The sequence below is a fragment of the Chlorocebus sabaeus genome, chromosome 13 (genome assembly GCF_047675955.1).
Source record: "Chlorocebus sabaeus isolate Y175 chromosome 13, mChlSab1.0.hap1, whole genome shotgun sequence".
NCBI classification, from domain to species: domain Eukaryota; kingdom Metazoa; phylum Chordata; class Mammalia; order Primates; family Cercopithecidae; genus Chlorocebus; species Chlorocebus sabaeus.
Genome location: NC_132916.1, coordinates 76,300,006 through 76,314,256, shown reverse-complemented (window position 1 = coordinate 76,314,256; position 14,251 = coordinate 76,300,006). Strand labels below are relative to the sequence as shown.

Sequence of the window (14,251 nt, the reverse complement as noted above, 5' to 3'; positions counted from 1 at the left end):
TGCCATGTGTGTTTTGCAAACATTAATCATTAAAGGCATTATTTCCTTTTTTGCTACTATGTAACCACCAGATTTATTTCACAAAGACAACATGAACCCTGGTGATACAAGTATAGAGTCAGGCATTAAAAGTGTTCCAGAAATTTCTGTTGATTTGGAACACATTCCCACTTCCCCTAACTCTGACTTAGGAAGAGAGTTTGAAGAAATTTTGAAAAAAGAAAAAAAAATTGAATACTTGTGTTGCTCATTATTCTTGATTTACTAATACTAAGACTATCTTTATTAAAAATTCTAAACTCATGTATTTAATAAATCAAGCATTAAATTTATAACCTCTAAATTTCAAATTATTCGTTATGCAATTATTATAAAACAGGATGTATAAAAGCAGTGATTGTGTAACATGTAACAAATAATGAATATTAAAAATACTTACTTGCAGAAGCATCCCAGAATTTAACAGAACCATCAGCATGCCTAAGAAAAGCAATGTTAAGAATGTGATGAATAAAATTACAGTTTTTCCTTCTTTAAATGGATACTGCTATTAAAAAGTCACCAAAATGAGTAAAAAGGTAAAAAAAAAAAAAAAAAAAAAAAAAAAAAAAAAATCAGGGTAAACTGGCAGGTTCTTAAGAATAACTTATTTCTTATTATATTACAACATAAAGGAAAACTCTACCTGCCCAATAAGTTACATTTCATGCAGTCTTAATTATATTTAGCTATTAAAGATTTACTTGGTGAAGACAGACTTTTACTTACCCTGTAATAATTATTTCTGGGTAACTTTGAGCACCCAAGCCCCAATTACCTCCATTGATGGGCCATTCCTATAAAAAAAGATCACTGTATAAAGCAACTTGCAAGCACACTATATACCTTCATACGTGTGTGTGTGTGTATGTGTGTATAAATAATCCAGTGAAAAACATATTTTGCTTACAAAAATAATTTTTAATATATTTTTTATAGAAAAGGTATCAATGTTATCAAATACTCCAAGGTGATAAATATAGAATAAATACGAAATATAACACTACATACTGAAGCTCATGTTCAATACCTTTTTGCTGTAACCTTGACGTTTCTGTCTAGCTCCAACAGAATAAAGTGCAGGAATAAGGTCCACAGGACAATCAGCAAAATATTCGCAACATGTAACAGGGGACTCATGTATACTCAAAGGGTAGGGATTTTCAAATATAGGATATCTTTAACAACAGGAAAAAGAAAAGTATTTATTAATTTAATGAATTATACCATACGATTAATACAACAATACAAACTTTAAAAAATGTACATACTATCAGAGATTAAATTGATTTAATTTTTGTAAATATATTTAAAAATGGAAGTCTTTTATAATGAAAGTTGCTCAATTAGAATAGTAAACAAAGACTCTAGTTGCAACTACAAACCATATGCCATACACTACACTAAGTGCTTTAAATATCTAGATCTCATTTACTTCTCGCAACAGACTTATGATGTAGGCATTTTACTGAAGAACAAAGGCTTACAGAGAATAATGTGTCAAAGGCATGCCTGCTAGCAAATGGTGGAATAACACATACCTCATCCTTATGTCAGCAGAGCTAACAAATTTTCAATTTTTCTCTCCATAAATATGATACCTAGTCCAATATTTAATTCAGAATATTTTCTTGTTTTGTTAATAATCTATATTAAAATTCTACCTTAAATGTTTTCTAGATATGAAGTTTTTTAATTAAATGAAGCAAAATATGCTTTTAAAAATCATGAAGGTAAAGTAGAATCCTATCTAAATATAAAATGATGTTTCTTTTCTCATTTTAAAGTCCTTAGAATGAGAATAGTCTGGAAAACCAGCAACTGGCTAAAAAATTTAAAAAGGGCAAAGTGGCTAATTTTCAAAAATTAGATCAGTCTACTACTGACAATTTTTTAAAACAGATGAGAGAAATTTCCAAAAAGTCCTTTATAGACTGCAAAATGAATCCAACTATCACCACTCCCACCTCCAGGACCAAACACAAACAACATGCATTCATAAAATGACAAAATGGCAAGCAACTTTCTTCTCTTTATAACACAGATTATTTCCTTAGCTCAGTGATTGCATTATTACCATACATTTAACTGATACTTTTGCTAAATAAAATGCCTAGTCACAGGTTACTTGCATAGTATTTTCTTTGACTTAAATGTATCTCAGTACAGATCACATGTGAAAAGTCTCAATTATTTGAAAAACTTGCCTAAGGGAAAAAAATAAAAGAAAATCATATTAAGAATAAGTTATTCTAGGACTATTATATAGAAATAATATTTTCAAATTATCTTATTATTTTGAAAAGACCCCTCACAATTGATTAGTACAAGTAGCAGGTACAAAACTAAAGTAAATTTAGAACTGCCTAAATATCAGGTAAATGATACTGTTCACCTACTTCAGGGTCGTCCAACCTCAGTACTATTCACATTTTGGACCAGATAATGTTTTAGTGTGGGGAACTGTCCTTTGCACTGTGGATATTTTGCAGCATCTCTGTCTTCTACCCACTAGATGCCAGTAGCAACACCCTCGAACACACCGAAAAGGTTTCCACAGACATCACCATATATTCTCTGAGCGGGAGGAGGGTGGGACCGGGGGCGGGGGATGCAAATATCACCCTTGATTGAGAAACACTGAAATACTGAATGGGTAAACTCAATTAAAACCATACTTAATGATTATTTCTCCAAAGATAAAAAAATATATATAATGTGCTTCCATTCAAATAATTTGTAAGTAAACATTATCATCTACGATCCAAAAAGCAGAATATGGCAAATACCATGAAAAGTTACAAAGAACCTATGGTGGGAAGTTACGGACCAGATATAATACATCTGGTAAACAGAGCATAGGAAAAGCCTGAAAAAGATAAGAAGGTTGACTCTGAAAGTTATGTCGATTTTTAATGGCAGTGAAACAACTAGAGTGTTTCAGGTATTGGGAATTACACAGAAGAAGACATGGAAATGTGATGTCTGTTGAACACATAGTTCTGTCTTCCTAAGGAATAAGACACTTGTGAGAAGTCAGTGGGAGATCAGGTTGGAAAGAAACCCTCAATTCATAACGTTTGCAGTAGCAGGTGTTTTTAAATCAAAAAACAATACTGAACCATGGTTTGAAGAGGATAGTACAAGATTGGAGCTGTGTGTAAAATCAATCTGGCAAAAGCATGCAAAAACATTGCAATTGAGAGTGAGTAGAGTGAGAGAGGTAGAAAGACTAAAATAGCTTATTTTGGAGGTAAATAGTGATGGGATTAATTTTGACAGGCTGATTTTGTGTGGCCCTAGGATATCTTAAGTGTCAGGTTGAATCACATGAAATTTCAGAAATACAACAAATTTTTACCTAAAAATGAAAATTTTATGAGATTCAACAAAATGGAGAAATTTGAGTAAGTACACATATGAGTTTGGAGCTCTCAAGAGGTCAAGGTTATGGATATAAATGTAGAGTTTTCAAAGAAATGATATAGCTAATGCTATGATAAAAAGCGTCTTTTTTCAACCACATACTGATAGAATCGCTCACCAAATTTTGTTTCTTACCCATTTTGTGCAAGGTCTATAAGTACTAAATCCTTTTCTAGAAGAACAACCACAGCATATGGTTCTTGAAAATCTGGAATTGGACAACAATGCATGAATTATAGTTTTAAAAATGCCAGTGGACAGCAAATTAGATAAATATTTCTTGCTTGATTTTATTTAGTTTCATTCTCTTGAGTATTTAACATTCTGATCCTATGATACTTCATGTATGTTATTTAAGACTAGTAAGTTTTATGAGATAATCTATTTAATGACCCTTTCAAAATTATTTTACTTTTGTAAAAATGAGTAAGATAGAAATTTCTATGGCATTGCAAATTTCAAAGCTGGACATGGACAACAAAACTAAAATGTAAATCTGAATACACATAAGAACAAATATCATTATTTAATCATAGGAACCCAAAAGAGTTCTACTATAATGCTATAATATCTTTCTTGGACGTTTCATATATGCCTGTGAACTGCAAAATACATTACATCTTTACACCTCAATGACTTTCAACTGAAGTAAAAAAAGGTCCAGATTTAAATTCTTCTTGAATTATATGCGCTAGCTGTGATGGTTAATTTTATGTGTCAACTTGTATATAATATGGTGCCCCCAGCTGTTTAGTCAAATACCAGTCTAGATATTGCTGTGAAAAAAAAATATACATATTTATATAATTAGCTGTGATTAGCATTTAAATCAGTAGATTCTGAGTCAAGCAAATTACCCTCTGAACGAATAGGCCTCATCCAGTCAGATTAAGGTCTTAAAAGCACAAATTGAGGTTTCCTGAAAAAAAGGCAGTTGTGCCTCAAGATTGCAACATAGAAACCATGTCTGAAATTTCATTCTATAGATTTCAGACTCAAGACTGCAACATGAATACTTTCCTGAATTTCCAGCCTGCTAGCCTGCTCTACAGGTTTCAGACTAGCCAGTTCCCACAATAGTGTGAGCCAATTTCTTAAAATCAATCAATCAATCAATCAATTGATCAATCAGTCTCTCTCCTATTAGTGTCTGCTTCTATGGAGAATCCTTACTAATGCATTACTATCTTAACAGAATTTTAAAATGTTTTTTAATATGAATAGTGTTTTTTTATTCTCCAAAACAGATTAAGTTTATTAAACAAACTTCTGAAATAAAATTTGTAGATTATGAATGCAGTAGCTCTTCTCCAGAAGAATTAGCACAATAGGATGAGTAGTTTTATCTAAACAACATAGGTTTTTTTTTTTTTTTTTTAAATATCAGTTCTCTATAGAGAATGAGCTCTAAAGTTGCAAAGCTTACCATTTGGGTATGGTGTTTCACATAACGTTAGAAAATCCACAATTGAATAGTCCATTTCTAGCACAGCAGTGCTTTTCCCATGCATCACTGTTAAGCAAGGTCTTCTTCCTACAGTATCATATGACAAACCTCCTGATAAAATAATAAAAGGCTCCCTGGAAATAAAATACATATTAAGATTATTAATGGCATAGTAAAGATAATTTTCTTGCTACATCGTAATTTTTCAATTTAGTGAAATAAGAAAATCTTAAATTTTAACATTTTTACACATCCTATAATTGAATTATCTCATGTGGAATTTTTAATGGGATTAGGTAAGACCCAAGTGAATTACTGAAAATTAACCTACAATAAAAATAAACATTGACTACATTTAACTTTTATACCTCCCTAAAACTTTATCTCCTAAGTAAAATTTTCATAAAATTCTCTCTGGGTTTCTGCTGATTAAAGTCTCTTAAATGTATTGCTTTGACTTCCAATCCTAACCAGGCCTTCTCAATAGAAGTTCCAACAGAGAATCTTAATGCCTTGAGGCATCCATTGTATGTAATGGATTAAATTCTCAAGAACGCATCAAGAATTGTACTCAATACAAATCACTTTTGAGAGAACTGTGAAGTCACTCAAATCATTTCCTGTATGCCTTAATTTCTTCCAGAACCTTGGCTGATGCATTCTCAAACCATAGCTCCCATACACACATTTATCAGTTGCCAGCCTGATAATTGTAATTAGCCCAATAACTGTTATAACTATTTTCCCATTCTCCTTATTAGTCATTATTAAACCTAAATTATTTCTCTAGACTCATTTTAAAAAACTATTAATATATGCTTATTTTTTTTCATATATTATGGTCTGAGTGTATTTCCACGCATTTGACTTGTCTTTCCATTTATTGGTGAAGTTATTTATGGTACATTATACAGATGAATTAAATTTTCTGTATATTATTTTCTTAAGTATCTCCATTTATGATTTCTTAGTTTTTAAATGCTTAATCTAAGGCCAGTGTATCTATCTTCCTCCTCACCCATTATTCATGATGTTACTTCCTTCTTTTCCATCTATAGAATTTTTAGTCTTCACATCTTCTATAAGCCGTATGTAATAATATCTAATGGTTAAAAGTGCTAGTTCTGGAACTAAATCACCTGCATTTAAATCTTAGCTCTGGCTCAATTTCTGTATGATCTTAGGCACATTGCTCACCCTATCTGTTCCTAGCTTCTACATGTATAAAATGGATATGTAGTGATAAGTATCTAATCTCAGATAATTCTTAAATTGGGCAGTGCCTGGCTCAGCACATCCTTAGTAAGTTATCCATTATTATTATATCATCAAATTGTCATTATCATCCATTGTGAAAATTTCCCTTCATGGTGTGTGGGAAAAACACCCATTAAAACCACTAAATTATATTTATTTTTACCTAAAACAAGAGTAAATCAGCTTCACTAAATTTAATTAGACTGGTAATCATATGGGTATGTAAATTATAAGTAAATATAAATATCAATGCAATATATGTATGTGCTTGTGTACATAATACTTTTATAAAACTACACTCTTACATATCCTTCCTTGCTTTATTTTTTCCATAGCAATTATCACTACACAAATTTATTTATTTTGCTGTTTTTCTCATTAAAACGTATGCTTCACGAGGGCAGTGGTTTTGTGTGTTTTGTTCATTGCTGTATCCACAACAGTGCCTGGAACAGTACCTGCCATATAGTAGGTAGTAATTAAATATTGTTTCAAAGGAATGAATGAGTAGAAATGTGTCTTGCACTACTCATTTGCTACCTTACTATCGTTTATTTTTTAGCACTAATTGATTTGGGTAATGTTTCTCTAGCTAAATTGCAGTTAGGGAGCTTAAAATGCTATCCTAAATACAACCATATTCATACATTCAGTGTTTCAACCTCTCAGCATACTGTGATTATTATGACCATGCTCAGGAAACTATTTAATTTTCTTTCACTTTTTATCACATATAACAAATAAACAGAATACATCTTCTCTCTTGTATACTTGAGATGCAACATACAACTGAATTAAAATAATCCAAGGACAGGGATAAAGGGATCAAAGGGGAACTTATACACGTTGAATTTTTAGAGTGCAAGACTTGAGCCGGGTATTCTAAATGTAGTATTTCAAGAATGGCTGGTATGTGTACTTTCAAACATAACCTATTTTTTAAACTGTGTTATTAATGTCAGAACAATGAAGAGAGATTATAGCATACATTACATAATAAAATGTCCACAAAGCACCCAGGGACCTGGGTAGGTGACCAGTTTATACAATCTTCACACTATGGTAGCTAGGTAGATTTATCCTCAGAAGGCAAGTAAGTCCTTCTTCCGTGGCTTTGTAAGCTGCCTGTACTTATTTTCTAAACTTATATTAACAAAAAGAGAAACAGTTTGAAAGAAAGGCCAAGTGACCTGTCACCAAGGTAATTTTCTTTTTCATAATAATAAACATTTGCCAAATCTATTTTACTTGTGCTATTTTATGTGCTGTCTCTTTAAAATTGTCTGATTGCCAGGCAAGAACCATCCAAACCGTAAACCTTCATAGGTTATATGTTTTTTCGTTGTAATGCCTCACACTTGAAGAGTAAATATTAATAACCATCTTAAAAAATTAGTCATAAATACAGTGATAAAATAAAGTTCAATATTTTAGCACTACACAGCAAAAGTTATGAAAATTCAAAGTTTTTTTAAGCATTTGGAATTTTATTAAAAGTTCTAGGGATTTAACTATTTCTAGGTAACATGAATTACAAAGGTGAAGAATATTTTATTTTCTTTTAAAATAAAAAGGTAAGCCTTATGATAAGAAAGTCTAGAGATAATAGTTTTTATTCTATTACTTTAAGTAGAATTTGGTAGAATCCCTTTTAATGATATTGGGTGTTAACCAAGACTCTTCTCACTTTGGAAGACGGCCAGGTTAGAAAGACGTCAGTTTGGAAGCCTTACAGTTTGATTAGATTTTTTAAGAAACTAGACACTTGATGGAGTATACATGCTTTCTGCCAATGATTACCTTCCCAGGCCTGCCTTAACAATAGGTTTCGCTGAAGCTATGTTTCCATATGATGCCTTCTTCACTTAAAAGTGCCACTTCTATCCAAAAAGCCATTTGTATAACTAATTTGTTAAACTCAGTTCCATAATACTACATATTCATTCACTCAAGTATTTTTGAGCACCTGTGTTCCAGGGAATAAAGCAGTGCTCCTACGTCTAGTCTAGGCAGACAACACACTGTGATAGGTATTATAATACTATGAAGACCAACACAAGGCTCAGTGGTGGGCTGACTGTGAGGGCAGGGCCACAGGAGCGACAGTGAGATAGCACGATGAGGACAGATCCCAGAAGGGATGGCAATTGGGCTGGGACCTACATCAAAAAGAGCCAGCCATTCAAAGAACTGAGTTTGTGGAAGAAGGAGGTCCACTCTAGTCAGCAGGAATTGCCACCGCAAAGACCAGAGGTCAGAAACTAGCTGGGTGTACCTGAGGAACGAACAGGCCAGTGGGGCTGCAGGACAGTGAGCAAGCCAGGACATGACAATGGGTGAAAGGACTCTAAATCATGCAGACACATCCTGTTTACTCCATTAGGATCTCTAGAATCTGTCTCCTCCTTTTCATCTCCACAATTACTTTTGTGTGATAGCATTCAGTTGAGTTGTTCATTGACACGATGTATTTTCCCTCATTTTCTGTTTAGTCAGTTCCTGTTCCTCCTGCAAAACTCATTCCAATCATCATCTCCTCACAGAAACCTTTCCCAGCCCACCCACCCTGACAGAGTTGGGGGCCCCCTCCATGTTCCTAGCTACCTTCTGCATACCTCTCCTCAGCATTACCACACTTCACTGTCACTGCTTATCTGCTTTCCCTCTGCATGTTTTAGCTCTACATCCCCAAAACTGCAGCTAGGTTCTTTGACAAGGTGTTTGTCAAAGAAATATTTAAAATACCACTAACCCTACAGCTGAGCTGATCACTGCCTCACCAGACTTAATGGATTGGAAATGCTGGAGCATGGGGCCCAGCATTTCATATGCTTCCCATACATGGCCAGATTTGGGGAATATACCTACAGGAGGGTGAAATTTAATTGCTGTGCTATTTTAATAATTGTTCTGCATAATTAGTACCTATATTATTCAGTATCTCCATGTATTTAAAAAATTGGGATTTAAGCTCTAAATAGTCAATCTCATATGACATTGTCTACATTACTAATTGTCTGCATTACTGATTTTACCAAACCCTCAACTATTTTTTTCAAATGGAAATGTACAATTCCATTTTAGAGGGAACACTTAATAACTATATATTTGGTAAGCAGAATTGTACCTTAGCTCTTGAGAGCTACCTAGTAACTAATACCTAAATTTTACCACTCTATTCCTAGTGCTTAGCAGAAAGTCCAGAGACATATGTATTTACTGAATGAATAATTATTGACTTTATACGACCCTATATCAAATTCCTAAAATTCTTAACTCAAATTTCAAATATAAACTATTAATACCTAATTTGAAAAGTCTAATAGAAATTCACACTCTCCTATTTGGTATTCAATTATTTTTCACACAAAATAAAAATTAAAAGTTCAGATTTATTTTGCAGATTATATGTCAATTAAAATAGGCTCATATGCATAAACTGTTAGAGTAAAAACCAAACTTGTGAAGGACACTAAAAAAAATTAATAATTTTTTTTCTACTAAGTTTTTAAATCTATCAAGTCAAAGTGAAATAATCCAAAATAAAATTTTCAAAAATCTCTTTAATAGAAGGGCTGGGAGGAAAAAAGAAATAAAATTGAAAATATCAGAAGATGAATTTGAAACACTTGTCTAAATACATGTTGTCTCAAACACTGCTTTCCAAACTGTGGTCAAGAAGTATTTAAATTTTTTTTTTTTTAATTTGTTGAAAAGCTCTGCTTTTGTAAAACAAACACCAACTGTGAATGTGCATGTAAATGCTGCAACAATGTCAAGTGCAATTCAAGTTTCTATATTCAGTCTTGATTTCTGTACTTATCTTATCTCAGATAATTTAGCACACAGAAACTCTTTACAGCCATAATTTGAGCAACACTAGCCTAGCACACAAGTTGAGACTTCTAATACTATTACTCGACTTAGTCTATCACTGTGGGTTTGTCAGCGGAACGTGAGGATGTTACAGAGGATCTCAACCCAAGCCTCATACCCCCTCAAACTCTGGATTCAATACGAAACCACATAACTCTAGCTACAGGGAATACAGGCATTGGGTAAATAACACTCATTCCAAATGGGAGAAATTGGCTAAAATTAAGGGGTTACAGGCCCCATGCAAATCCAAAATCCAAAAAGGCCATCATTAAACCTTAAATTTCCAAAATGATCTCCTTTGACTTCATGTCTCACATCCAGGTCACGCTGATGCAAGAGGTGGGTTCCCATGGTCTTGACAGCTCTGCCCCTGTGGCTTGTAGGGTACAGACCCCTCCTGGTTGCTTTCACGGGTTGGCATTGAGTGTCTGCAGCTTGTCCAGGCACATGGTGCAAGCTGTCAGTGGATCTACCATTCTGGGGTCTGGAGGATGGTGGCCCTCTTCTCACAGCTCTACTAGGTAGTGTTCCAGTGGGGACTCTGTGTAGGGGCTCTGATTCCATATTTCCCTCCACACTGCCCTAGTAGAGATTCTCCACAAGGCTTCCACCCCTGCAGCAAACTTTTGCCTGGACATCCATGCATTTCCAGACACCCTCTGAAATCTAGGTGAAGCTTCCCAAACCTCAATTCTTGACTTTTGAGTATATGCAGACCCAACACCACACGTAAGTTGCCAAGGCTTGGGGCTTGCACCCTCTGAAGGAATGGCCTGAGCTCTACGTTGGCCCCTTTTAGCCATGGCTGGGACACAGGGCACCAAGTCCAGAGACTGCACAAAGCAGCAAGACTCTGGACCTGGCCCTCAAAAACATTTTTACCTCCTAGGCCTCTGGGCCTGTGATGGAAGGGACTGCTGTGAAGGTTTCTGCCATGCCCCGGAGGCATTTACCCCATTGTCTTGTTGATTAACATTCAGCTCCTCGTTACTTATGCAAATTTCTGCAACAGGCTTGAATTTCTTCCCAGAAAATGTGCTTTTCTTTTCTAGTGCATCATCAGGCTGCAAAGTTTCCAAACTTTTATGCTCTGCTTCCTCTTGAACACTTCGTCACTTAGAAATTTCTTCCACCAGATACCCCAAATAATTTCTCTCAAATTCAAAGTTCCAAAGATTTCTAGGACAGGGGCAAAAAGCCACCAGTCTCTTTGCTAAAGTATAGTAAGACTCACCATAGATCCAGTTTCCAACAAGTGCCTCAGCTCCATCTGAGACCACCTCAGCCTGGACGTCATTGTCTGTATCATTATCAGTATTTTGGTCAAACCCATTCAGCAAGTCTCTAGGAAGTTCAAAACTTTCCCATATATTTTGGTCTTCTGGGTCCTTCAAGTATCTAGGAAGTTGCAAACTCTCCCACAATTCTGTCTTCTTCTGAGCCCTCCAAACTGTTCCAACTTCTGTATGTTACCCAGTTCCATAGTCACTTCCACATTTTTGGATATCTTTTCAGCAGCGCCCCACTTCTGGTGCCAATTTACTGTATTAGTTAGTTCTTATGCTGCTAATAAAGACATATCTGAGACTAAGTAATTTACAAAGAAAAGAGGTTTAATTGATTCGCAGTTCAGCATGGCTGGGGAGGCCTCAGGGAACTTACCATCATGGTGGAAGGAGCAGCAAATATGTCCTTCTTCGCATGGCAGAGAGCTGAGCAAAGAGGGAAGCCTCTTATAAAACTATCAGATCTTGTGAGAACTTACTCACTATCAAAGAATAGCATGGGGGAAACCACCCTCATGATTCAATTACCTCCCACCAGATCCCTCCCACTACACATGGGGATTAAGGGAACTACAACTCAAGATGAGATGCGGGTAAGGACACAGTCAAACTGTATCAGTATTAAATTGACAAAATAAAACAAAAATCATCCTATACTGATCAGATTATTTATGAAATTGGTATATTTTATACTCACTTCTTTAAAGTATACACAGATACTACTGAAAAGCAATACGGTAATTTGTCAAAAGCCATAGAAAACCTCTTTCCTTCAAAATTTCACCACGGGAAATTCATTATAATGAAATAATTCAACGAAAGATTGTCACTACTGTATTATCTATGACATCAAAAAAGAAAGCATACTCACTCCTATATTTTTATTTACTATGTAAAAAACCTGACTATAAAAATCAATAAAGATAAATAATTGATACCTGTATCTCACCAAATACATGTTATACGCCAATATGCATTTTCCCTTGTGGATCCACCAATTTGTCTTTTTTTTTTTTTTTTTTTTTTTTTTTGAGACTCACTCTGTCACCTAGGCTGGAGTGCAATGGTGCCATCTTGGCTCACTGCAACCTCTGCCTCCAGGGTTTAAGCAATTCTCCTGCCTCAGCCTCCTGTGTAGCTGGGATTACAGGTACATGCCACCATGCTTGGCTAATTTCTACATTTTTAGTAGAGATGGGTTTCACCATACTGGCCAGGCTGGTCACGAACTCCTGACCTCGTGATCCACCCATCTAGGCCTCCTAAAGTGCTGGGATTACAGGCATGAGGCACCATGCCCGGCCTTGTTTTTCTTTCTTTTAATGTCCCTAAATCCTGGCTTGTGTTTGAAATGATGCTAATAAGGTATTCTTACAAATTAATCCTTCCTACAATATATCTCCTGGCCTTCCTTCTGTTATCATTCTCATCAATCATTCTGTGGCCCCAAACTATCAAACCAAACTATCTTAGCCTCAGAGCGTATTATGCTGGCTTTCTTTTTGTATGAGTGTGTCTGTTCAGAATCTCCTAGTCCTCTTTTCTACTTGTTTATTTTAGTGTGTTTCAAGATAAAATACCAGTGTTGGGAGTTTTGACTCTAAAGGGTTCGGAGCTGGCAGGAAACCATTCTGTAGGTGCTCACAGTAGGCATATAACAGTAGGCTTCATTATATATGTAATACCAATTTAAATTCAACAGTGATGAATTAAGAAACAAATATAAGGAAGAGCTTAAAAATAAAGGGGTAAGGATTTTAGCACTTCAAATTGAGTCATGGATAAGCTCAATCTTAAGCATATACTTACACAGCTACTAAAAGAGGTGTTCTAACGTCAAAAGGCAGAGTTATCAATCTAGTAGATGTAATTTTCTGGCAATATGGGATTATAACACAAAGCTATAATAGTCACCTTTCCCCAGAAAAGTGATTAAAAATACAGCAATAGCAGGTCTGAAGTCACAAGAACAAAAAGTAGTGTGGTAATCTCACCATGTGAGCTGGCTTGATTGCTCCTCGTATTTGACTACTTACTACAGGTAGAATTATCCACTAATTTATTATACAGTGTAGGGAGAAGACATCAGAATTGTGCTAAGCAAATGTAAGTCAAAATGTTATCTTAGCACCGAGTGTGGTGGCTCACACCCTGTAATCCCAGCACTGTGGGAGGATGAGGCAGGCAGATCGATCATGAGGTCAGGAGATCGAGACCATCCCGGCTAACATGGTGAAACCCAGTCTCTACTAAAAATACAAAAAATTAGCTGGGCGTGGTGGGGGGCACCTGTAGTTCCAGCTACTCGGGAGGCTGACGCAGGAGAATGGCATGAACCCGGGAGACGGAGCTTGCAGTGAGCCGAGATCGTGCCACTGCACTCCAGCCTGGGTGACAGAGCGAGACTCCGTCTCAAAAAAACCAAAAAACAAAAAACAAAGAACAAAAGTTATCTTAAAAACAAGAAAGTGAATGGCAATTTATCATAGTTAGGTGAGAGATTTGGGGATTAAGAATGGGAGAAAATATTCTAGTTTTGAGAGAATAAAGATTATATAGACAAATCTGGGGTCGGTTGTAGAATGACTATTTCTGAAGACAATGATAAAGTAAAACTCAATGATTTAAGGTTAACGCTTTTTGACTGACATACCAAAAGTAACATGAAAAAGGGTAAGGTTAACTGATGAGGCACTTCAAATTGTAAAAGTCAATAGACTCAAAGAGATCTTCACTCATTAGATGAAATTACATACAAATATGCCTGTGGACTTTTTCTTAACAGATGTAAGACCAAGTGCCAAGATCACAAAGGGAACATGGGAGTGCAGATATTGCTTCAACATACTGATTTCATTTCCTTTAGATATGTATCAAGTAATGAGATTGCTGGATCATATGGTAATTCTATTTTTAA

At 35.1% G+C, this 14,251-nt stretch overlaps 1 protein-coding gene across 5 annotated transcripts in view; it reads right to left on the bottom strand.

Annotated features, from left to right (window-relative positions):
- The window catches only part of STXBP5 (syntaxin binding protein 5), a 197,290-nt gene that overhangs the window by 74,492 nt on the left and 108,547 nt on the right, over nucleotides 1-14,251 (bottom strand). For all 5 annotated transcript variants that reach the window (XR_005241596.2, XM_038002284.2, XM_038002282.2 and 2 more), the window contains 5 exons: nucleotides 4,892-5,046; nucleotides 3,601-3,673; nucleotides 1,070-1,217; nucleotides 769-836; nucleotides 440-480 (listed from right to left, as the gene is read on the bottom strand). Coding sequence is in view for 4 of the 5 variants with exons in the window: in XM_038002284.2 (XP_037858212.1) it covers nucleotides 440-480; nucleotides 769-836; nucleotides 1,070-1,217; nucleotides 3,601-3,673; nucleotides 4,892-5,046 (485 nt within the window). In the remaining variant the exon portion in view is untranslated. The remainder of the gene's footprint in view (nucleotides 1-439; nucleotides 481-768; nucleotides 837-1,069; nucleotides 1,218-3,600; nucleotides 3,674-4,891; nucleotides 5,047-14,251) is intronic.